Genomic DNA, 25212 nt, shown 5'->3' on the forward strand with positions numbered 1-25212 from the left:
CTGTACGTAACGTGACCTTTTGGCTGAACAAATGTAATATACTGTGTGAGTGTGTGCACCTGTGAGAGGGCCGCTGTGCCAGTCTCACCTCCTCCCTGACGCTGTGTTTGTGGGGCCGTTCCAGCGCCCTCTCCGGGCTCTGTGACCAGGACTCCTGCTCTCTCAGCGGAGGGCAGAGCCACAGCCACAGCAGCATCGCCGAGTCGCGCGGCCAGACGCCCAGCTCCTTCAACGAGGACGAGGAGGAGGAGGACGACGACGACGAGCCTTCCTCTCCCGAGTGACCGGCGCACCGCTCAGCCAGCCAGCTCCAGCCCCAGGGGCGGGACTCCCGTTCCCGTCCAATCAGTGAGAAGAACAGAACCGCAGGAGGAGGACGGCCTGGACAGCTGCCTCAGTAGTTTATATTAAAAGAGTTTTTTTAAATGATAATTCTCTCTCTCTCTCTCTCTCTCTCTCTGTCTGTAGGCATGGGGAGCTGTGAGTTCAGTGCAGGGCTTTTCTAGAGTCAGTGAGGTGTGAGTGTGTGTGTGTGTGTGTGTGTGTGTGTGTGTGTGTGTGTGTGTGTGTGTGTGTGTGTGTGTGTGTGTGTGTGTGTGTGTGTGTGTGTGTGTGTGTGTGTGTGTGTGTGTGTGTGTGTGTGTGTGTGTGTGTGTGTGTGTGTGTGTGTGTGTTGGGGAGGGGAATTTGGGTGCGAGTGATGCGCTTCTCAATGTTTGTCACAGCCGGTGCCAATATTTATCCCCAATATTTGTCTCCAAACTCTTCATATGTTTCTTTCTCTGTTAAACGGGATATTTTAAAAAAAATATTTAAAGATATCTCCATATTTATATTTCTCCAGCTAATGTCAAACCTGAAAACATGTTTAGCAATGTGTCGTTTTTGCTGATTTTGTTTTTATTTTGTCTCCTTTTTGTGAACAAGGGAGACATTCACCGTCTTGGTCTAACCCTGATGTACGCTCTTTGAAAGGTGAAACGGTAGGATCTGAAGTTACTTTAGGTCACCAGCTCTCCTGATTGGTTTTCACCTTTAAAGTGGCTACACGTTTATTGTCCAGTAAACCGGATCAGATGAGCTAACTGTGTATTTGCAGCTGTAATTGATCGTTTAAGTGCTGAGCAACATCAGGGCACTACAGACTGCAGCTCCCCAGGCCCAGGTCTGGAGAAGGGAGTTTCTTTAACAGAACAAAAATTCTAACTGCCTTTCTTTTTGCTCATTCTCATCAACAAATAACCTGTTTTTCACTGATAAATAGCTGCCTATGACTGCATTTGAATGGGTATGTAAGGGGAAAGTAAGAGAGAGTCCCTGTTTTGTCACATGACTCGGGAGTGTGCTTTTGGCTTGTACCTGGCCACACTCCCTGGCCTAGGATTCTTACTGTTCCCCAAAAGGCCCTACAGACATCCACATCTCTCCTGGGACACAGAGGTTAAAAACAGCCAATCCTTTTCCACTCTCACCTCCACATCAGCAGAGACTTCTTCCACCGGGGGGAAAAAAAATATACTTGTACTCCTTTAAGGTCTCTTCAAAGTGTGTGTATACGCCATTTGCAAGTATAACCTTGTATGTATATATACGTATATAAACATAATTTTTGGTTATTTGTGTTTCTGTGTTTTATACAATTGATGTCTGCCTTGTATGTCCAATAGACTGATTTATAATTGAACATTTACACCGGATGCTCCTGTGTCCTGCCCACAGTGTGCAGAGAAGACTTGAACATGGAACATGTGCCGCTCTGTTTTTCCCCAATGCAAGTGGGGATTGACTCAACATAAAACATACGCTTTTTTCACGCTTTGGTGCTGATACAAAAAAAACATGTTTTTGAAGTTTGAAGTTTTTTTTTTTTTTTTTTTTAAGGTAGTTTGTTTTGAGAAATGTTGATGCATTTAGCGTTTCACAAAATTGCTAATGGTACTGTTTTGCAAAATGATCATTTTCCTAATCATTTTCTAATGACTGGAATTACATTTGAAATGAAGAATTTGACCTCAAAGCAGTTCATATAAACATACACATACTATAGTAAATTATTTTGTTAAAAGTTTTTATTTTATTTTATTTTATTTTTTAAATGACTGGATATGTGTGTAACATTGGTGTCCATGTTTCTCTGAGAGGTGTGAGGTGAAATGTCATCCTCCAACCCTGTCTTCACCTCTGTGCCTTTGCTCTGGGGTGCACAACTCCGCTACTGTGAGCTGGTTTTTGTTCCAACCAGTTACCTTCATTTGTTTTTCTGACAGCTCGAGAAATTATGTTGGTTCACTCCTGCATTTCAACACAGTCCAATCTTTAGGATACACTTGCAGTCTGCTGCTGTAGCTGGTGCATATACGTATGTCTGATAAAGACATTATTTCGCTAATTTAATAATTAAGAGCGAAAGTTGGCGCAAAATCCTGAAGCGGATCGGCCCTTGCTGTGCACCCCTGCCTTTGTTAGTGTGCTCTAAGATCTGGAATGTTATAACGGCTGTCTTTTAGTCCGCCTGTGGATATCCTCTGATGTGACTTTGTGCCAATTTGTTTCCAGTACAATTTCACGAATGAATGCATTAATGAGCTTTTAAAGATAACCAGACCGCAACACACCACCTTAGTTAAAATAATATGGACCAATATTCCTGGTTTACATCACATGCTCCTTGCCAAAGTGGCATACAGAATATTTAGTTAAGATCAATGAGGCTGAAAGATTCCCGTGTTTTGGCATATTACACGTACCTCCATCAGTGAAACAATGTTGTATGCTAATAGTAGTCTTGTATTGGCTGACCTAACTATTTGATTGCCACCAATTTTGCTCAAGTTTGCTCAGTAGCTGGAAATATGATCTACATTCAACTCATTTAAAAAATGCTCAACTGATTGTGTTTAACACAAATGTTTTGGTTTAGGCCTCTCTTTTCAGACAGAGAGAATCATTTTGTAAAGATCCTGTCTTTCATCCTACCCACAGCAATATGACTTTTAACAGCTTTTGAAAGTTGAACAAGTCACGGGCCCCCCTTCCTCCTCACCACTTCTGTGATGAACTGTGGGCCCCTGCTGCTGTCCTTTGAGCAAAGTACTTAACCTGAATTTACTCAGTAAATATCCAACTGTATATGTGGAGTGCATGTAAAGAGAATATAAGCTGGGTAGGTCACTCTGGTTAAGAGCATCTGCTAAGTGCCTAAGAAATGGAAGAACGAAAAAAAAGTAGCTGGCAGCAGCCCTCGTTTGCCACACGATGCAGCAGAGTGGAATGCTCTGTTTGTGTGATGCCCTGCTGGGGCTCTCAATGCAAGCCTCGGCCTCAGAAGTCATGCTTAAGCTGGCACGCGGCGGGGCTGCAGAGGTCCGGCTGCCCCGTCATGTCTTTCATGAAGCGGTCCGTGTGTTAGTCCAGATGTATTTGGACAGTCAGTACAAGTTCTGTTCTTTTGGCTCTAGTCCAGCACGCTGGATTTGAAATGGAACAATAAAGTTAAAGTTCAAACTGTCCCCTTTCAAATGAGGACATTTACATCCATATCGGGTGGTGTGTGTAGGAAACGCATCTTATCGGACCAAACGTAATCGGGACTGTTGGCTTCTGAATAGTCGGGTGTATTCAATCGCTTACTTAGTACAGGTATAAAAAAAGATTTCAATATCTAGCCTAGATTCTAGGCTTTGGAGTTGTGCCAATGAGAGTCAAGGAAGCTGTTACGAGGTTGAGAAATAAAAAAAAAAACATTTAGAGATGGAAATGCACTGGAGCTACATACTTTTTCTGATGACATTAAAATGTCCAAATTGTTGAAAGGTTATAATGGTGTGCCATTAAACCCTTACTACTTTCACAATCCACTGTATTCACATCTCTTTATTTTCTTATTATTTTAGGAAATCTGTGACTTAAAATTATATAGGGAGCACCAGTAAGCCAGTGTCAAACCTTGGGCCCTCGCCCACTGGGTGAAAATCTTGAGAACACTCTTGAGAACACTCGTGATAACCAACAATAACAGTGCTGTCTTGTAGAAAGTGTACAATACTATTCTGAATTACTGTGCCCCAAAACAAACAGACAAGTATAATACTCCATGTAGTGGCACAAGATGGGAACAGCTGACCTAGCTCACTAATGGTATCGCTTTCCGTCAGTTCAAGTGTGAAGCCTGTTACAAAACGCCAAGTTAAAGACAACAAAACTGGCAGAGTACCTTGGATGGTAGCTTATGTGTTTTTCTGTGCCCTTATATCAAAAGGTAGGATTGCTTTTATAAGACTCCCGCCTATTTCATATCTGTGCTGTTAAGAAAACACGAGGTTGTGGTCTATCTACAGTTGCTGGGACCAAACTAGCTGTTTTTTTTCTTTTTTCTCACGGCACATAGGCTATAGCCTACATTATCGAAAGAATCAACCGGGAGACAGCTGATCTGTGTTGGTAAAACCCAGAAACAATTTTATGACATTTCCATTGAAAATATATACATTTGAGAAAAAAACATTGTATTCGGAAAATAATTAAAGCGTTGTACACGTTATCCATGTTCAGCAATACACAACGAAGAAAATAAAATAGTTATCTGATCTCCGTCTTGTACATGGGATACTACCTCAGGTTCTGGAAAAATACTGATTTCTAGCTATTACTTCTAGGTGATACCGACCATCACACCCAGAGCAAAAAGACGGCAATCCACGGATGAATTTTTACAGTTTCCCCAGGCAGGCTAAACGGATCCGTGCATTCCCGTACACCGTGAAAACAACGGGCTCTGAATTTTTGACGTGGAATATTGCGCCTGCGCCACTTCGCCTCAATAACTCCTCGGAAAGCGATCGCTGTCGGAGTTGGTTCGCTGTAGCTGTGTTGCCGTGTGGAGAGGGGAAACTGGAGCGGAGCTGCATCGCTTCGGAAACGTCAGTGATTCTTATTATAAAACATAACAGCTACACAGGCGTCCCCATCATTGCTATCAATTATACAGACATTATTTATTGACCCTTTATCACAAGTGACCCACTGTTTAGCTAAACTCGAGCTCAGCTATGTCGAACAAAGAGGAAAAACCCGAAGAACCAAACCAGTCCAGTTGGAAAGAATTTTTCTACAATCCAAGGACTGGAGAGTTCATTGGTCGCACCGCCAGCAGTTGGGGTAAGGGGCCAGTTCAGGCGTAGAAAAGCCGGGACTGAGTGGTGCAAATGGGGCTTGGCGTTTCCAGAGATGCCTGTGATAGCCTACATTAAATACGATTGATTTAGATGTTTGACGATTAGTATTCGTGTTGTGTTTACTTCCATTCATTCGTGCACGCATTTTTACGCTCCGTTATTAAAATGCCACTGTGTAACAACCTTGAATTATTTTGAAATCGCTGTGATTGAAATGCATCTTCGTTTTTCTGTGATTCCCTGGATATGCTGCACTTAAATAACCATGCCTTATTTTCCCTAAGCAATTGCTAATTAACGACCAATGTATCCCATATCGCAAAGCACGGGTTGTTTTTTGTTGTAATAGACCATAAGATGGTATTTATTTTTTATCATTGGTTAGGCTACTGTGCATCTGAATGGGTAACCGTTTCACCTCCCTTTCGTGACTATAATGTAGTAGACTATGCCTACTTGTGGGTTGCAATCTAGCTAAATCTGTGTTTTTTGCATTGCTCGCTTCCTTGTCCATTTGCTCGTGTTCTTAATGTTAACTGCAATTGTTTTTTAATGTTTTAATAGCCGATGCTCTACTGTGCATTTTTTTCAGCACACGGTTAAAGGACGTATAACTTAGCTATCTTAAAATATTTATCGTATTTTATTGATTATTAGGAACAGAGCAAGATGATTAACGTTATAAACCAATGTGTGATCCAATTAATCTTTCAATGTACAACACCAGATCACATGAATTTTAAGTCAGGCTACAGCTAATCTGTGCAACCGACTGAAATAGCAATTTCATCAATCAAATGCGAACGGCATATTGACGGAATACATCGGCCAAATAATTACGCCACTTTATTATTTTTCATTTGGGAAGCAAATTTGTAATTAAAATCTTCCAACCGAACATTTTCTTGAGAGGATTTCTCCCAAAAATATCGCGTAACATTTATCGTTGCTTATCTTGAGAAGGGCTCTTCGCACGAGGCTGGGGCTGGAGGAGGTGGCGAGCGGCATGTTCTAAGTATAGCCCGACATCGGCATTTAATTGCAGCATCGAATGTAGGCTGAGGTTGTGGTGAATATAGGCACATTTTACCGCAAACATGATGAATATTAATTTCGGGATACCCCGGGTCACACGTTCCTTTCGCTTTCCGTGTGTGCGCCTGAGCGTGTGTGCAAGCGTTGGGCAGGGGGGCTCTTTGAAATAGTCTAATTAAGAGGGTGCAATGTTTAGGTAGGCTAAGTAAATAATGTAATAGGAATTCTGCCGAATAGTTACGTTGCTCATTGTAATGGTGTAGCAGACGCATGATTGGAAATTGTGTCTAGCTACCGTTACACATTAGAAAACGAGGGGACGCTGCCTGGTGTGATTTATATCCTACTAGGTACTGGGTGGTTGCAGCATGGAGCCGCTTTTCATATTCTTGACGTACATGCTAGATGCATTTGAATTTAAATGAATCCATCGTATTCCAATGCTCTGATGGGAAATTCTGCTTCACATGTTATGGTAATTGCCAAATGCTTACCCGGAAACCGACGGCACGGTGAATGATGCCGTGAAAGAGCCAGCCACATGGGTTAAATAAGAAAATTGCTTGAGCGTATGACTCCACACTGATTAGCGAAACTAAGATATGCTCCCGCTCGTCCTTTTTCATCGATGTTTTTAAGTCCACATTTTGGCTTTTTCATAGGCGTCATTGTATGTACTCTATACCACTGATAGCTGTTATATCCTTATATTAACGGAAACTCTAATTCACATTGGCGTAGCAGCCATTGGGAGACTATACCGGTGGCTAGAATGCACTAACGTGTAGATGCAGTGATTGAGAGACAGTTTCGTGCGCGAGAGCTCTGCGGTCATCAGGATGGGCCTCGTTGGGTGCAGGCTGTTTGCAGCTGGCGTCATATGAAGGTCAGGCCTGCTCTTAATGTACAACTTAGCAGCCGGGAAAGAAGGCTTTTAGGGCATGACCATCCTATATTCTGTAATGTTTTATTTCTCTGTTTTGTAATGGAAGGGGAAAATGTACCCCTTTTGCAGGAAAGGTTGTGCTGATGTGACTTACAGCTTCTGTGTGGATATTTTGAAAATGTATTTGTACTGCTATGTGCAAGTGTGAAATTAAGCATTTTAAACCACAGACTTTTTGCCTCAAGTCAGATGCCTGAATGTTTATGTTTCAGTGCACCATACCTTGGAAATGATCCGCATCTCCTGTATAACCCCTGCTGTTGTACGCAGTGTCAGTGACCCTACAGAAAGTTCTGGGCAGAGTGGTTAAGGAGCTGAGCTTGTAAGCCAAAGGTTGCAGATTCAGTTTTGAGGAGGGGGCACTTCTATTTTTCTCTTGAACAAGGCACGTTACTTGAATTCCCAGTTTTATAAATAAATAATGGACACAAATGTGAGCTTTAGTGGTGTAATGCTGGTGGCAGCAGTGAGGTCAGGTGGACAAAGTGGTAACATGAAACCAGGAAGGTGCTCTGGTGACAGAAAGGAAGGACGTGATAACCACGACATTAGGCTCAGTGGCTAAAACGCTACAGGGGGACTTGGTAGACCCTCCAGAAAATGGATGAGGGGCTATGTATGACTCATGAAATGCCCTGTTCAGTGTCTGATAGAGTGGCCTTCGATCCGTTGGGCATGTCACAACATTTTTACATTAGCAATGTAACTGAAATGCACAGCCAGAGGTGCTCACACACTTTTAATGGAGCCTGCAGTTTCCCCCCTAAGTGGGAGTGGAATGGTGAGTCGGACGGAGACAGGCAGGGGAGTCGATGAGAGAGAAGGAGAGAGAGGGAGTATTGAGGAAATAAGTGGATTGGGTCAGGGATAATGCACAGCTCCTGGTCTTCAGGCAGGCTGTGTGTCCCTGTGGATTAGAGGGGCTTAGTGCCATTAAAGCACACGGAGAATCACAGGCTAATCACACCTTTGACAAACCCAATGCACAGACATGGAGGAGAGCTGCTGGTGCTTATCTGAGGAGCTGCGGTTTCACGGGTGTTTATTTGCACTCCTTGAGGAGCGTGTGAGTAGGGGGTGGTGTTCGGGGGGGGGGGGGGAGGGCAGGCAGGGCTACCCCTGACCTGCCGCTTACCCCCAGGGGTTCTGGGATTGAAAAGAGTGCTCTCCTCCAATGAGAGTAGCCGTGTGGCATTGATGCGTGCAGGTCTTTTACATCAGCACAATGACCCAGTTATGCCTCTTTATCAGAGAAAAACGCTGCTCTTTTTGTGCCATTCGCGGTGCTAAGTGGAGACGCAAAATGTCCTGCAGGACTTGGTGATATGTTATGTGGGGACAGAAAAGTAGATGTAATCATCAAGAAGAGCAGAGGTGCCGTGCATGTGTGTGTGTGTGTGTACCATATGCCTGCATGTGTGTGTATGTGTGCGTGTGTGTGTGTGCCTTGTGCCTGCGTGTGTGTATGTGTGTGCATTTGTGTGCGTCTGTGTGTCTGTGTGTCTGTGTGCCTGCGTGTATGCATGTACGTGTATGTGTGCGTGTGTGTGTGCCTTGTGCCTGCATGTGTGTGTACGTGTGTGTGTGTGTGCGTGTGTGTGCATATGTTTGTGTGTGCGTGTGTGTGTGTGTGCCTTGTGCCTGCATATGTGTGTATGTGTGCGTGTGTGAGTGTGTGCATGTGTGTGAGTGTGTGCATATGTGTGCGTATGCGTGTGTGTAAATATGGGTGATCTCCACAGAGCCCAGTGTAAATCTGGGGAGACATCTGCTGAGGCGGCATCTCCTCAGCCTGCAGAGGGACTGCATGGCCTGTCCGTGTCCCAGCAGGTCCGCTCCTATCGCACAGCAGAGCCCTGTTAGCAGAGCAGCATCGCCAGAGACCGTGCCAGCGGTGAGGCACCTGTAGGCTGAGTGCAGTCTCTCCCTGGTTCACAACGACCCCTCAGCGTTTGTGCTCCTGCGTAGAACTGTCTGACCACGGTTTGTCCAGATGCCTGTGGGGGAAGGAGGGGAGCCGAGCCCATCCATTTTATGGTCTGTGTTCTCATGGTGCCGCAGACACAGTGCGTCTCAGTGAGGCCGTGCATCACATTCTGAGTTTCGCATGCGAGCCCCCTTCCCCTCCCCATCCTGACTCCCACACAGTGATATTTTTAACCCTGACTGGTGCTCAGCAGGGCATCCGAGCTCAATCAAGCATTTGTTTTTAAGTATTTGGTTACAGACAGCACACAAAAACCTTCTGTCTAGGCCACGAGTCCTGACTGCACCGGGGAAGTTTTCGATCTATCACTGTCAGACCTGATGAAATGGGCTGGGGTTTAGAATCGAAGCGCTCTATTGCAGGCAAATTGAACAGCTGTGGCCAGGTTGCCCATAGGGCTGCAGTGCAGATGGAGGTGGAGGTAGAGGGGGAGGGGTGCCACTCGAAAACTATTTTATTTTCAGTCATTCAGATGAGGGCTTGCTTTTGTGTTTTAGATCATTCACTTGGATCATTGTCTTGCTGCATAACCCAATTACACTTCCGTTTCAGCTCACAGACAGACGACCGGACATTCTCCCTAAAAAATGCTGGCAGAATTCATGGTTCAATAAAGACAAGTCGTCCTGGTTCAAGGCAGAAAAGTATCCCCACACCATCACCTACAACCATCACGTTTGACTGATGATTGATGATTACTGATGATTTTCTCACTGTGAAATTGGATCTAAAATGTTCATCTGTCCATAGAGCACTATCCCAAAAGGCTTGGAGATCATCTAGGTGCTTTTTTGCAAGTGAGATGAGCATGGATATTTCTCTTGGTTAGCAGTGGCCACTCTACTCATGCGTCAAATCTTTGCCCAGTCTTTACTTAGAGAGGCCTGCAGTTCTTTGGATAGTCTTCTGGGATCCTTTTTGACTTCCTGAATGACTTGACGTTGCGCCTTGAAGAAATCTTGGCGGGCCGACCACTCCTGGGAAGATTCACCACAGTTCTTTATTTAGAGACACTGGCTCTCACTGTGGCTTGAGTCCCAGAGGTATAGCCATAGAAATTGCTTCATAACCCTTCCCACACTGATATATTTCAACAACTTTTTTCTCATCTCTTCTGGAATGTTTTATTGATTGTGGCATAGTGTGCGTCTAGAAACGTTATGGTAACTATTTCACCCTGGTGGTGAGCTTTACTATGAATGAGGTTTAAATTCAACAGGGTTTTTGTTGAATCAATCAACAAAATGTAATTATCAGTTACATTTTACATTTTACATTTTAGTCATTTGGCAGACGCTTTTAATCCAAAGCGACTTACAAGTGCATAGGTTCTACCATAAGTCAAAGCATCACATCCAGAAACTAGCAAAATACACATGAAATGCTGTTCTAAACATAGTTGTCATCATAAGTGCATATATTTTTTTATTTATTTTTTTGGGGGGGTTAGACAAGACAGTTAAATTTGTTCCCCCATGTCATTCCACTTTTGGCACATATGTGGATAGAACATTATCCCAAAAGGCTTGGGGATCACCCATGTGCTTTTTTTGCAAATACGAGAGGAGCATTCTTGTTGATAGCAGTGGTTTCCGCCTCGCTTCTCTCCCATGGATCCCATTTTGGCCCCGTCTCTCTTATTGTCCTGAACACCTTAGCTGAGGCTAGAGAATCCTGCTGTTCTTTTGATATTAGAGAGTACAGAAAGGGTCAGGTGTGTCTGTGGGAGGGTGGAGCTGGAGCCTGGGTCTGGATGGCCCTCCTCCAGCCTACCCCCATCGACCGGAGCCTTGGATCAATACGCCCCCAGCTGCATGCATGGCTGCCTCTGGCAGAGGCATCTTCAGGGTTGTGCGGTTGTTGGTGGTCCGCAACCACTAAACGTCTTCCATCTTGTATTGGTTTTAATGACCATGAAATGGTTTGCCCGTGGTCACATAATGAAGTTAACTGTCATCTGTCCCTGAAGCCAGTGTTTATTAGAACAGGTTGCTGTGAGTGTAAATTGGGATATCATTTTCACAAAAAATGTCAGTGATTTAGAGCTACTCATGTATTTGAAAGATCAGTTCAACTGAAAACCAGATGTCGAACAGTTTCCTATTGGTATCAGACATCACATTTGCAGTCCTCACTTACGGAAATAGATGGAAAATTATACACGGTTAGCTGAATGTTTTGATTGTATTTGGTTGCCAGTTTATCAGCCAATCTAGCCGAATGGATTATAGTGTAGTGCTCTCGGGAAAGGAATGAAGTGCATTACAATCGGAGAAGCAATGCAGATGCTAATAAAAACATCTCTGTGGGCCAGATTCTTTTGAGTGCATGAGCATTTTCCATATTTAAAAAAAGAAGATTATTATATCTGGACACGATATAGAGATGTATAAACCGCTACAAGTAGATAAAGAAATTAGCATACTGTAGTTTTCACTTACTATTCTGTCACAAGTGGGAGGTGCTGACACATGATGATGCTCGGTGTGATTTCTGAGCACTTTCTCCACTGCAGTAATGAAATGACTGAGAGTAGGTTAGTGGTGGGCTGCTTTTGTCCCCCCACACCACCAGCTGAATAGCCCCGACTTAAAAAATAAGTAGTTAGCAGCAGCAAGTGACTCACCTGATTTGTCAGCATGTAGTAGGCAGCTCCCATTAAAATACTAAGGTTGTGGGACTGTCTGGTGACTACTGCCCTCTCTTTGGCTGTAGTGGTCTGTGTCCATGGTCTGGTATGAAACCCTGGCCCTAGCAGAGAGGCCAGGAGCAGCTCCCCAGGTTGGGCAGAATTTACTGTCGGGTCGTGCAGGGAGGGAGGATTCAGTTGCAGGGTTTCCCCATCAGGAGCAGCGCCTCTGATCGCTGCCTGCGCCAGCTGTGCTTCCCCGGTGCTCCTCAGGCTCTGGGACTGCTCCGTTCATTTGGTGGACGAGTGAGAAATCGGTTCAAAAATGTTTGTGATTGGTTGGGAAATAACTTTCAAGTGTTACAAAAAATTGGCTGGCTGGTCAAGTGAATTGGCTGTCCTTGTCAGCAAAAAAACAACCTTGCTCACAGTCAATAAAACAATACATACTATCAAAATTATGGAAATGGTAGGGTTATTATAAAATACCCATTGTATGTACTTCATATAAGTTCATTTTAAGGAAACGCAGAGCATGTTCTTCAGTGGATTCTGTATTGTAGTGCTGAATTGTCTGCTAACAGGTAATGGCCTTGCTGCAGCTTAACATTGTGCAATGGCTTCTTTGTGTTTTCTCACATGTGGAATGCAAGCATTTGCAAATTCTAATTATAGTGAAAATTAGTTTTCCATAGTTTTTTTTTGGGAAGCAGGAAGGACATTTGGGAAATCCTGGGTCATGGTTCCAGGCTGTAAACTGTAACTGGGAAGCAAGGCTTTTGTTTCTCTTTTTTTTCTCTGTGCCATTCCTAAACCCATGGGAATCCTTCCTCTCTGCTTGAATGTGTCTCCTGCAATTACACTCCCCTGCCTCACCGTGCTATACCACCCTCTGTGTTATTACACTCACTCTCAGTGTGCTATAACACTTTGTGTTACCCTCGGTCTTACTGTGCTATAACAGCCCCTGTGGTATTACCCTCTGTATTACTGTGCTGTAACACTCCCCATGTTGCTAAACTCACTATTATTGTACTATAACACTCCATATGTTATTAAACTTTTTCTTAATGTGCTATAACACTCCATGTGTTATTAAAGAAATTATTACTGTGCACTAACACCCCATATGTTATTACATTCATTATTACCTTACTATAACACTGTGTTATTACACTCATTCCTACTGCAATATTACATGCCCTATGTTATTACACTCATTCTTACTGTGCTATAACACTCCCTATGTTATTACACTCATTCTTACTGTGCTATAACACTCCCTATGTTATTACATTAATTCTTACTGTGCTATAACACTCCCTATGTTATTACACTCATTCTTACTGTGCTATAACACTCCCCATGTTATTACACTCATTCATACTGTGCTATAACACTCCCTATGTTATTACACTCATTCCTACTGTGCTATAACACTCCCTATGTTATTTCACTCATTCCTACTGTGCTATAACACTCCCTATGTTATTACATTAATTCTTACTGTGCTATAACACTCCCTATGTTATTACAGTCATTCTTACTGTGCTATAACACTCCCTATGTTATTTCACTCATTCCTACTGTGCTATAACACTCCCTATGTTATTACATTAATTCTTACTGTGCTATAACACTCCCTATGTTATTACAGTCATTCTTACTGTGCTATAACACTCCCCATGTTATACACTCATTCATACTGTGCTATAACACTCCCTATGTTATTACACTCATTCATACTGTGCTATAACACTCCCTATGTTATTTCACTCATTCCTACTGTGCTATAACACTCCCTATGTTATTACACTCATTCATACTGTGCTATAACACTCCCTATGTTATTTCACTCATTCCTACTGTGCTATAACACTCCCTATGTTATTACACTCATTCATACTGTGCTATAACACTGCCTATGTTATTACACTCATTCTTACTGTGCTATAACACTCCCTATGTTATTACAGTAATTCTTACTGTGCTATAACACTCCCTATGTTATTACAGTCATTCTTACTGTGCTATAACACTCCCTATGTTATTACACTCATTCTTACTGTGCTATAACACTCCCTATGTTATTACACTCATTCTTACTGTTCTATAACACTCCCTATGTTATTACAGTCATTCTTACTGTGTTATAACACTCCCTATGTTATTACAGTCATTCTTACTGTGCTATAACATTTCCTCTGCCTCACTGTGTTAAAAAACATTCCTTGTGCTGTTGGACTCATTCTGCCTCAGTGTGTTCTAAGGCTTCCTGCGTCCTCTTATGTGTCGCCTTGCTGTGTTGTTTCCTACTGTCCTCCCCCACATCTTATTTATAGAAGCAGTCTCCCTAAGAGACGTCAAGAAAGGAAAAATGCATCTATAATTAAACTCTTTTTAGCTGTGTCAATAGTTCTATAGAAGAAGCTGACATCAAAAAGGAAAAATGCAACTATAATTAAACTCTTCCTGCACCAATGTGCCTATTAAAGAAGCTGTTTTTGGAACATGGGGCTCGATGCTTCCGTGTTTGCTTTCCTCTATAACAACGGTGTCACACACACTTGCACTGAGGGGCCATGTAGTGAGCTGGGACTCATACTGTGGGCCAGACATGTAGTACTCTTATGGAATACGATCAGGGGCTGAGGGGTCCTGATAAAGAATTGTCTGGATTGATACACAGGGGTTGTTAACTCTAATCTATGTAAATGCGTCGGGGTTCATATGTGGTCCGCGGGCCTGGTGCTGACACTGTATAACATATCTGCCAATGATCTGGCTGAATCGCAGCATCCAACAGAGGCAGTCCAATGAGATAATGTGATACAGGATGAGTCACACAAGGAAACTGCAGCCACGAACAGACATCCTTGTTATAGAGGAAGAGGCTGTAGCCTTCCAGATGGAGTGTGCTTCTCTGTGTGCGATTGATGTGCTGGAGATTCAGTGGGGAAAACACAGTGTGTGATTGACATGGAGGAGGTGGATTCATGTGTCCCTGGCTGTCCTTCTCCTGTGGACCCGTTGGGGCTGCTACATTACTCTCTATTAATAAATACACACACAGATTCAACATTTACGAAATGGCCACAGAGGATTCTGAACTCATGTCTATGGTCCTCATCTATGGCTAAAGGGGCACCGTCCCCAGAACTACAGTGGGGCTGTTCCTGGCCCTTTGTGTGTACATTCTGGGTTACCACACTGAATTAATGAGTGAGCTGAGCCAAGCAGAGTATTGGGTCAAAGAGGTCATGTGATCTGCACTGCGAGGAAGAGTGCTTTTGATGTGTAATTGACTGTTTGATTACCAGAGGATAATTACTCCCCTGTCCCCTCTTTCTCCCCAGCCCTCATCTTCCTCTTCTATCTGGTGTTCTATGGCTTCCTGGCGGGAATGTTCTCGCTCACGATGTGGGTCATGCTGCAAACCCTGGACGACTACACTCCAAAGTACCGGGACAGAGTCCCCAACCCAGGTGACCTATACCACTCTAATGTCAAAACAACATCATGAAATGCGGGACTTTGTTACGTAATGGTGAAGGGGGGGGGGGTTTAAAAAAAGCATGACTTGATGATTTAAATACACCAACACCGCAACCTTGGCTACACTCCCACTGCAGCCAGTAAGGAGTAGAGATAGACCTGAGCCTTACGATAACATGTCAACATAATCATAACATAATCAGTCAACCCTATAGGGACAAGGGCCCTCTTTTACAAGTGTGCCAAGTTTACAATTTAAACACAATACAATCAATGAATATGTAGAGAAATAACATGAAAATACATTTAAAAAATGTTTACAGGGCATTTATGAGCTCTCTGAATCTGCCCAGTCACAAGAGAATCAAGCTTGTTTTGTATAATTTTCTTTTTATCATTAATTATTCTCTGAGGATGGAGTGCTGTATCTCAAAGCAGCCTTTCCAATGTCTTTATTTACTCTGGGAACCTGTAGTACAAGCCAATCTTGACAGTGGGTCTGATAAGCTTCAGCTGTCCATATAAGAAACAATGTGAGATAGGGTGGTAATGGAGAAGAGCTTTGTAAATAAACAGCCTGTAGATAGTATAGGCATTCTTTGCGATTAGCTGTTCACACTGCAGCTCCACTCACAATGCCAGTGTGCCCAGGACATGGATATTCCACATACCCCATCCCGATGGGTGAGGAGCAGAGGGGTGTGATGTACCTGCATCCCAAATAAGCACCCACCTTGGAGCAGGGCTGCCCAACGCTGTTCCTGTAGGTTTTCACTCCAACCCTAACAAAGCACGTCACATTCAACAGCTAGAGATGTTGTTGAGCTGGTAATTAGTAGAATCTGGTGTGTTAAATTTGGTTGAAATTAAAAGACCTATAGGACCAGCCTATTCTCTCTCCCAACTAGTCACATATGCTTGGCCAGTGTCCTTGGTGTCACTATAACAGCAAAAGAGAACTTTGGCATCAATTCTGGACGATGTCGGTAGTCTCATTGACTTCAATACCTTCCAGCGCCTTTATTTGACGCCTACGGTTTACATTGTATACCGACAGTTATTGCATGAAAATTAAACACTGTTTATTTGTTTTTCACAAATCACAGACAAGCAAATATACCTTTCCCCCATCTCAAGCTAATATCAATTTAATGATTTAATAATATTAAGATCCCCTTTCCCCCACCCCGTTTACCCTTGGCGTCAAATAAAGACACAGGAGGGTTTCTATTGAAGTTAATGGGGCAACCTACATCGTCCAGAATTGACGGCATAGGTCTCTCTTGCCATTGGTATAGTGATGCCAAGGGGTTCTGCCCAAGCGTCAGTATGTGTTGAAGTGACACCACGTTGTTGTGACAGTAGATCTCCAGGAGCAGGATTGGACAGCTCTGTTAGATCTGAGTATATCTCCAGGAGCAGGATTGGACAGCTCTGTTAGATCTGAGTATATCTCCAGGAGCAGGATTGGACAGCTCGGTTAGATCTGAGTATATCTCCAGCAGCAGGATTGGAAAGCTCTGTTAGATCTGAGTATATCTCCAGCAGCAGGATTGGACAGCTCTGTTAGATCTGAGTATATCTCCAGGAGCAGGATTGGACAGCTCTGTTAGATCTGAGTATATCTCCAGGAGCAGGATTGGACAGCTCTGTTAGATCTGAGTATATCTCCAGGAGCAGGGTTGGACAGCTCTGCTGTAGGTGCTGTTATGCTCCACTATGCTTCCTGTTTGACATTATCTTTATTGGGCTAAAGGATCTTCGGCAGCCTTCACTCTGCGTTGTCCGTTTTTACACGCAATTTCCTATTAGATTGATATGTAATATCTTTGGTGTATAACTCGCACATAAGTAGCACAACGACCCTGAGATTGGGTTGCAAGCTATGTTCCGGTGTTACCAGACAATTTTGGGATGCAGTACAGTATATCTTTTACATTACAGTGGGGCTATATAAATGAGAGGTGAGTGCAAGAGTTGTGATCATGGTTGTCTTTTCCCATTGGCTGTCAGGCCTGATGATCAGGCCGAAGTCCATGGATATCGTCTTCAACCGGACGGACGAGTCAAAGTATCTGCCATACGTTAAGCAGCTGAACTCCTTCCTGCAGCGTGAGTACCAGCCTGCCTCCCTGTACTGTGTGTGTGTGCGCATGTTTTTTGTATGTGTGCGTGTTTGTGTGTGTGCGCGTGTTTGTGTGTGTGCGCGCATGTTTGTGTGCGTACGGGTGTTGGTGAGGAAGACCTCACGGTGGTTTTGTCTCCAGGGTACAATGAGACAGAGCAGGAGGGGAATGAGCTGTGTGTGGCGGGGCAGTACTTTGAGCAGGACGCCGAGCCGGTGAAGAAGGCCTGCCAGTTCAAGCGTGACGTCCTCAGACAGTGCTCCGGCATCTCAGACGCCGACTACGGCTACAGCGAGGGCCAGCCCTGCATCCTGGTCAAGATGAACAGAGTAAGAGTGCTACTTCCTCCCTGTTACACGCTCACTGACCACTTCATTAGGTATTTATTAGACTAATATTTTATTTATGTTACAGTAGCCTTCCTGTCAGCTTGTACCAGCCTGGCCCTTCTCCACAGCCCTCTCTCATTAACAAGGCATTTTGACCCACGGAACTGCTGCTCACAGGATGTTTTCTGTTTTTTTTGCACCATTCTCTCCAACCACCTCTAGTGACTGATGTACATGAAAATCAAGGAGATCAAGGATTGACAAAGTCACAAATCACATTTCTTCTTCAGTTTGGTCATAACAACAACTGAACCTCTTGACCATGAACGCATTCTTTTTTGCATTGATTCGCTGCCACACGATTGGCTAATTAGATATTTGCCTTAACAAACTGGCGTACAGGTCTGCCTGATAAAGTGCTCGCTCAGTGTAAATGCCCATTTGTATTTGTAAGCCTGTTTCATCGCTCTAGTGTCATCCATCAGGAGAGAGTGCAGACATGCTCCTCCTCCAAAGCCAGCCCCCACACTCTGAGCCCTACAGTCATTGCTCTGGAGGAGATGGATGCAGACAGACGGTAAACACCAAATTGACCAGAGGAGTCACCCTTGTATGATTACACAAGGACAGAACCCCCTTCCCTGGGTAACGCTGGATAATTACCTACCACCCTGTAGGGCTGCTGGCCCCAGCCGAAGCAGAGGCACGCTTACTATTAATCTGTTTTTATCCATCGTGCTTTCTTAGGTTTCCTAGCAGGCTCCCCCAGGCTTGTAGGACTGTGGCTGGAATTAGGTGGGAAAGTGATGAGAGGGGGGGAGTGTCAGACTCCTGGAGGGTTGCAGTTTCTGATGGGCTTTTTTTCATGAGTTTCAGTATGCTTAATCTAAGTCACTGATTGGCTAGAGAGTCCACAGGCTGCAATTGGTTGTGCATTTAAAGAAAACCACAAATTGTGTAGACACTCCTACTGGTCTAGTGCTAGCCACCATATCAGTTCATCCACACGCTAAAAGGATGAGTACATTTGCTGTGCAGGAATATACAAGCCCTCCATATTGGCTGCTTGTTGAAAATGAGGAAGAGCAGTGCAACCTGGGAAAATGTGTTTTGTTTAGTTTTTTTGTTTAGTCTGCTCTTTTTCTCCCACAGGACTTCTCAGCTCCAATGCCTTCAGTGTTTGTGTGTTAGTCTGCAGCTGAGCTCTATCTGGCCGTATCTGATACTGCGGCCATATCATTTTATTAGACACTGGCAGGAAGACATGTTCTGAGGAGAGACATTTTCACACCCCTCCCCCTTTTTACCCGGACAGACAGCAGCAGGTGCAGAGCAGTCTTCCACACACACACATTCTCCCACACACACATATAGTACACACACACACACACCCACACACATACACACACACACACACACACACACATATAGTACACACACACTCTCCCATACACATATATATTACACACACACACTCCCGCACACACATATAGTACACACACACTCTCCCATACACATATATAGTACACACACACACTCCCGCACACACATATAGTACACACACACACTCCCACACACACACACACACACACACACACATATAGTACACACACTCTCCCATACACATATATCGTACACACACACACTCCCGCACACACATATAGTACACACACACACTCCCACACACATTTAGTACAAACACACACACAGTACACACAAGCACATACACCCCCCAAACCGCACACATGCACACATTCACATACAGTGCACTCATAGCACACACAGGCACGCACACACAACACACATATGCACATATAATACACGCATAGAACACACACCCACACACAAGCATGTACAAACACACACACTGCTGCCAAACTGATTCTGCATTCCTTCAGCACTTTCCATGGGAATGGAAACAGGCCTCTCCCCTCTTCTGACATTCATAATAAAGCAAGAAAAAATAAAATGTTTTTCATTTTCTGTATTCCTTCTAGATTATTGGGTTGAGGCCAAAAGGTGAACCGTATATTAGCTGCAGTCCTAAGGTAAGTCGTATCTTTCCTGCATCTGTCACACATTCACACACTAAATGCATGTGCACACAGTTTGTGACCATACCATACACGAGAATGTATAGAATGGGCATAAAATTGTTTGTGGAAGAACTTTCTGGTTCTATAAGCTGTTTTTGCCTTTTTTAGATTTGTGCCATATGTCTGCATGTATGTATGTGTGTGTGTGCGGGCGTGCGCACACGTGTGTTTCTGTATGTGTGTGCATTTGTGATGTTACTTGTGTAATGAAAACAGAAAAAAAAATATTTAAAATGTAAATATATCCATTGATTTGAACTACGTTCCACAAAGCAAAGTTAAAGGTAATACTTGCGTTTAAATTGTTCAACACTTTCACCGCTTTGGTTTGAAGCCTTGTTTTCTTGGGTCATGACCTAGCGCAATGCGCTATGGGATACCCATGCCAGAATAGTGTCCAGTGTTCGTACACTTTGATATTTCACCGAATATAGTGTGTCATCCGGGTAGCTTTAGCACCCTCTTTTATACAGCCATGGTTTCGGACATACTAATTCTATTTTGACTTCCTAAATATAAAGATAGTATTTTTGATTTTGGGCACAGCCGTGCTGTGAGTCTGTGGCTGTGTGATACAAGGTGTGTAAGTCTGTGCACTCACCTACTTCAATTTGCTTTGTGCTGCCAATTATAAGCTGTGGAATCATCAATCCCGTGTGATTTTCATATCCCCCCCAGGCTCTTAGTGCTGGCCAGGGCTGAGCTCTTTTCTGCCCATCTGCACTATCGTCAGGCTCTGTGATGCACTTTGGCCCGTAGCCATACTGGACACATTACAAGCACCATTGTCAAGTCCCCTGCCATAAGGCAGAGATGGCATCAGTCAATAAAGCTTTAGAAGTTTAGCCAAGTTTTATCTTGGATGCTGTCATTGTAAATTAAAAGAAAATGGCGGACGAGTAGCTCCAGGCACTGTTCAGTGGTTCAGCTGAGCCAGGCATTTGAGCTCACCTGTCCCTTCTGTTTTTCCCTCGCTCCACTGCGCGTTTGTTTAACCACAGTGCTCCACTCAGATGCTCTTTGTGCTGAGTGCTCACCACTCTGCTCTCCGCTCAACTTTATATTACATTTTATATGCATAACCTCTGCTCACAGCCTCGCTTTTTTTCTCTGATCAAATCTGTGTTAAATGGCCGTTTTCATTTCATTATGCTCAATTGTGCCGCAAATTCAGTTTCCAGATTTCCCAGATCTCGCAAATCATTGATTGTGATGACAACTTAAATAAACGTGTGTGTGTGTGTGGGTGCTCTTCCTACACTGGTGGATCGTGGAATCTTTGTGACCAACATCGCTCATGTTCCCTGTCAATTCAGGATAGTAGTTGTGGGGGTTGTTGAAGCAACTAATTAAGGGGGGTTCCTTTTAAACCTCAGTAGATATTTTAATTTCATTGTAAATTAAATGATAGATGATAAATTACGTAGTCGATTATGACAAATGATACATTCGTGCAACGTAGAACATTTATCATCCGTTCTTGAAACAGGATTTTTACTGTTCTGCATTGAGAAGGCCCAAAGGACTGTGTGGGCAGTTAAGAGAGGGCAAAAGCGACTGAAAACATTCAGTCCCTGTACTCCATTCCACATCACTAGCAGACCTAAGCTATCTGCTCCACTCACACAATGTGGCCCCAGGCTGTCTACCACCAAAGATTCAAACCAACAATCTCAAGTTCAAGGAGTTTATATGTATCTGCAGCGCAGTGAGTACAGACAAATATTGGATATTCCAAATTAGGGATAAAAGGGAGAAAACATTCAATGAAAATTGCTGTGTTGATGTGTAATGTAGTGTTAGTTATGTAGACTGATCCAGGGTGTCTGCTGAGCTAATAAACTATGTGATGTCACAGTCGGTTACGTTCAGTCATGTGGAGGACTCTACCCTGGTGCTAGTCATACTAGCTGCCTTGTTTAGTGTTTGAACCTGTGACCTTGAGTTCAGAGCCCAGATCAGGTTTCCTTCAGTTTTGACCAGGAACAGACCCTGACTGTAGATGTCTCCACAGAACAGTGATTCCTTAGCAACCCTCCACTTTCCCTCAGATCAGACATTAGTAGATCAAAAACAGTGCGAGTCATGTGGCCCAGTTTCTGTTACCCACAATGCTGTTCTGCTGTGAATTATTCACATTCCAATCAGCATATGAAGCCAACACTAATCAGTGGCTTGTGTGAGTGAAGACCAGGATCACCATGGCAACACTGTTCTTCCTCACAGGTTTTTATGAAGACCAGATATTTGTGATTGGTCGAGATGGCAGAATCCATGTCCTATGATGTGTTTACTGCTGTAGCCTATGCTGTGTTTGTTGATGTGCGTTGCGTACTCTGTATGTGTGTGTGTCAGGGAGAGAGAGAGAGAGAGAGGTGGTAGTAGCTGGTGATCCAGTACTAAAATGGTCTCAATGTGTTAACTTCCTCAGGTGTTTGGAATATGGTATGATTGGTATGACTTCCTGGTACCCTGGATGTAGCTTGACTCTGCGTCATTCTCCTCTTCCTCCCGCAGGAAGGCACATTGTCCATTCTTTATTTCCCCAGTGAGGGGAAGTTTGATAGGATGTACTTTCCTTATTATGGGAAAAAGGGCCACGTAAGTATTCCAAAAGTTATTCCAAAAAGGTTTTGGAGTATTGACCATATCAATTCTAAATAAGTTGTACTATTTTAATTGGAGTTTTCAGCTGGCTTAGCTCTATGATGTGACTCATAAAGAGTGCTTTGATATTAGGGAGGCAATGCACATATATTACATTAATGCCATTTGGCAGACACTCTTATCCAGTGCGACGTACAACAATGTGCAAAGTGCATACCCATAACCAGGGATAAGTGCGCTGAAAGACACATACATATATTGTGATCAGTGAACAGTATATACAACAGAAAGGGTGGCGTTTCTCTCATGAATCTGAGAGAAAATGGCAGACCACCTTGGGTGATGTGAAGTGAGCAGCACAGTGAACTGAAGAAAAGAGGAAGGGATTTATTCATGAAATCCAACAGCTGGGTGAATAGACAGTCAGACGGAAAGAACCACATCTGGAATTTGGGAATTGTATGATCTTTGGGATAAGTACCCGGGCGTTTAATGAGTCAGGACCAACCACATAATTAGGATAGCATTCATAAGGTTGTGCTCCTCATGTGGAGGATAATAATCTCTCTCTCTCTCTCTCTCTCTCTCTCTCACACTCTCACAGCCAGGTTATGTTCAGCCTCTGGTCGCAGTCAAGCTGCTGCTGACGAAGGAGAACTACGACACGGAAATCGCTATCGAGTGCAAGGTGGAGGGCACCGACCTGAAGAACAACGACGAGCGAGACAAGTACCTGGGGCGCGTGGTGTTCAGAGTGAAGGTGACAAAGTAGAGCGGCACAATGCCCGACGTTGTGTGTATCCGCAACACCTCCACCTCCACCTCCTCCGCCACCACCCCCACCTCCCCGTCCCCTCTGCCCCCCGACCCCTCCCTTTAAGCCTGGGACTGGCACTGCTCCTCACCGAAGGGCCGGGCTGTCTGGAGCGGCCGCCGTCGGTAGCACAGCGGTGTGCTTCTGGATCCTCCATTTTAAAAGCCCTTGTGTGTCGCTACCTTGATTGCCCTGCCTGCGACCCCCTCTCCCCCCCCACCCCAGTGGAAAAGAATGGGCACCTTGGCCCTCAAGCCCAGCAGCCCGAACAAGCCCCGGAGCATGGACCACCGTGGTGCCACACCCAGGACCTGTACATAGCTGTATTTGAAGCCTGGAGTCGCTGTGTTTCCTCTTGTGCGGTGTATTATGCGGAATGTGCTGTGAAGTTTGTGTGTACATATTTAATGGTTCCCAGAAAACACTGTTTCTCTTGTCATAGCTCACAATGTCTGACCACTGTATGAAATCAGAAGAAATATATTTAAAAAAATAAAAAAAGGAAATAGTTTTAAATATTGAAAATAAAAGTAAAAATATATTAAAGCCCAGAAAATATATTAATCAAACTGAACACGGCCAATGTGTAAAGGGATTTTTTAACCTCTGCAGGAGTCTTGGTTTCTGCAGATGCCTTAAGACCTGTATGGAGAAAATCTGAAATAAAGGCGATTTTGAACAAAGTATTTTGAGGTGTTCTGAGCATGGTGTGTGTGTATACCTCCATGTGTGTTAAGACACCTCGAACACAATCTTGTGCCTATTCCTTCTAAGAAATAATTGGTAGAATGTAAAACTCCATATCCAACGGACCAACATTCTGAATTGTAATTAAACCTTGCAGACATATCCTAAAATGAAAGTCAGCAGGGACAATAGCACAGCCTGGTGTTAGACCATCTTCCTGAATACACAGTACCAGTAACAATGTCATTACAAATGTACTTGCATGAATATATTACCAAAATGATCAGTATGTATCTGGTGCACTGGCCCTTCATTTTCCCAAACAGAATCAATAGAAATAGGCAAACACTGAATTTTAATGAGAAGTTCCTGCTCTCTTGATGACAGTTGTTAACAGATGGGAGCTTTGGCCTGACTAATGGCGAGCAGAAGACAGAAAGGAAAATGGACTGGCATTACCTTGTTTACAGAACAGTCAAGGTGTCCACATTGGTAGGACGGTTGGCTTTGCCCAGCTCATTATAGTCGGTTTAAATTGGCCTGTGGTTCTGTTGTTTTGGAGAAATTCCCATCACCATCATCCCTCAGTCTGGCCATCAAGCCACTCTCCTGTATAATGTGTTTAATTATCTGGCCATTTCTTCCTCAGCTGATGTGCGGGTGGGTACTCTGTCATAAAATGATGGTGCTGGAAATTGGTGGTAGTTAAGGGGGCACCTTTCTAGATTTGGCTGTAAAGCAGAGATTGTGACAGGTGGCATATCACTGGTTCACCACCCCTGGGCTGTATTACCCCACCAGAATGTGTCGTATGAGTCATAGAGAACATTCAGTCCTGGATTACTTGCACTTACGGAAGTACATTTAGATTTTGTACATTTATACCGTAGCAGGTGCATGTATTCTGCTTGCAGTCATACCCATTAAACATATTTTGATGTCCACTGTGGACATATCTATTATTACATGTCATTAAGGCACAGAAAGGAAAAGGAAAGAAAGAAAATTTTATTTTGACTATGGGTCAAAGGGGGCCTTTTAAAGCCAGCATTTTCAATCATCTAACCATTTTAACCAAGTAGTCAGCAGAAAAAAGATAATAAACTTAGAACAAAAACAAAAATAGGAGGGGATTCTAGTAGACACAATGATTGCCCCTATATAAGAGTAGGACCACATACAATCCTGTAGACAACATGTCATATTTGGCGACATCTCCTGGTAAAATGTCGCTATTACGTTATAAGAGCTCATTGTGCCTGGTGGCAGAATTTTAACAATTTTGCC

At 43.7% G+C, this 25212-nt stretch overlaps 2 protein-coding genes across 6 annotated transcripts in view; both read left to right on the forward strand.

The window, feature by feature from the left end:
• Window positions 1-1616, forward strand: part of tfdp2 (transcription factor Dp-2) — a 37280-nt gene extending 35664 nt beyond the window's left edge. For all 4 annotated transcript variants that reach the window (XM_061218164.1, XM_061218166.1, XM_061218163.1 and 1 more), the window contains one exon: window positions 125-1616. In XM_061218164.1, coding sequence (XP_061074148.1) covers window positions 125-284 — 160 coding nt within the window. In that variant the 3' untranslated portion in view covers window positions 285-1616. The remainder of the gene's footprint in view (window positions 1-124) is intronic.
• A 3112-nt stretch (window positions 1617-4728) lies between these two features.
• On the forward strand, window positions 4729-23924 carry atp1b3b (ATPase Na+/K+ transporting subunit beta 3b). Of its 2 annotated transcripts, none has more exons than XM_061218438.1 (7): window positions 4729-4919; window positions 15128-15256; window positions 17280-17378; window positions 17534-17721; window positions 19719-19769; window positions 22335-22418; window positions 23029-23924. In XM_061218438.1, exons 2-7 carry the CDS (start codon window positions 15175-15177, stop codon window positions 23194-23196), a joined length of 672 nt encoding a protein of 223 aa, XP_061074422.1. In that variant the 5' UTR covers window positions 4729-4919; window positions 15128-15174; the 3' UTR covers window positions 23197-23924. The 2 variants fall into 2 exon arrangements, with proteins under 2 accessions (XP_061074422.1, XP_061074421.1); XM_061218437.1 differs by having other exon boundaries at window positions 4737-5157.
• Window positions 23925-25212: the final 1288 nt, after the last annotated feature.

Source organism: Conger conger, chromosome 13 (genome assembly GCF_963514075.1).
Source record: "Conger conger chromosome 13, fConCon1.1, whole genome shotgun sequence".
Classification (NCBI taxonomy): Eukaryota; Metazoa; Chordata; class Actinopteri; order Anguilliformes; family Congridae; genus Conger; species Conger conger.

Bases quoted from the DNA above. Each gene is read 5' to 3' on its own strand.
- atp1b3b (XM_061218437.1), top strand. From the start codon at position 5,049: ATGTCGAACAAAGAGGAAAAACCCGAAGAACCAAACCAGTCCAGTTGG. The intron at 5,158-15,127 runs GTAAGGGGCCAG...CTTTCTCCCCAG, and splicing joins TCGCACCGCCAGCAGTTGGG to CCCTCATCTTCCTCTTCTAT. The intron at 17,379-17,533 runs GTGAGTACCAGC...TTTTGTCTCCAG, and splicing joins GCTGAACTCCTTCCTGCAGC to GGTACAATGAGACAGAGCAG.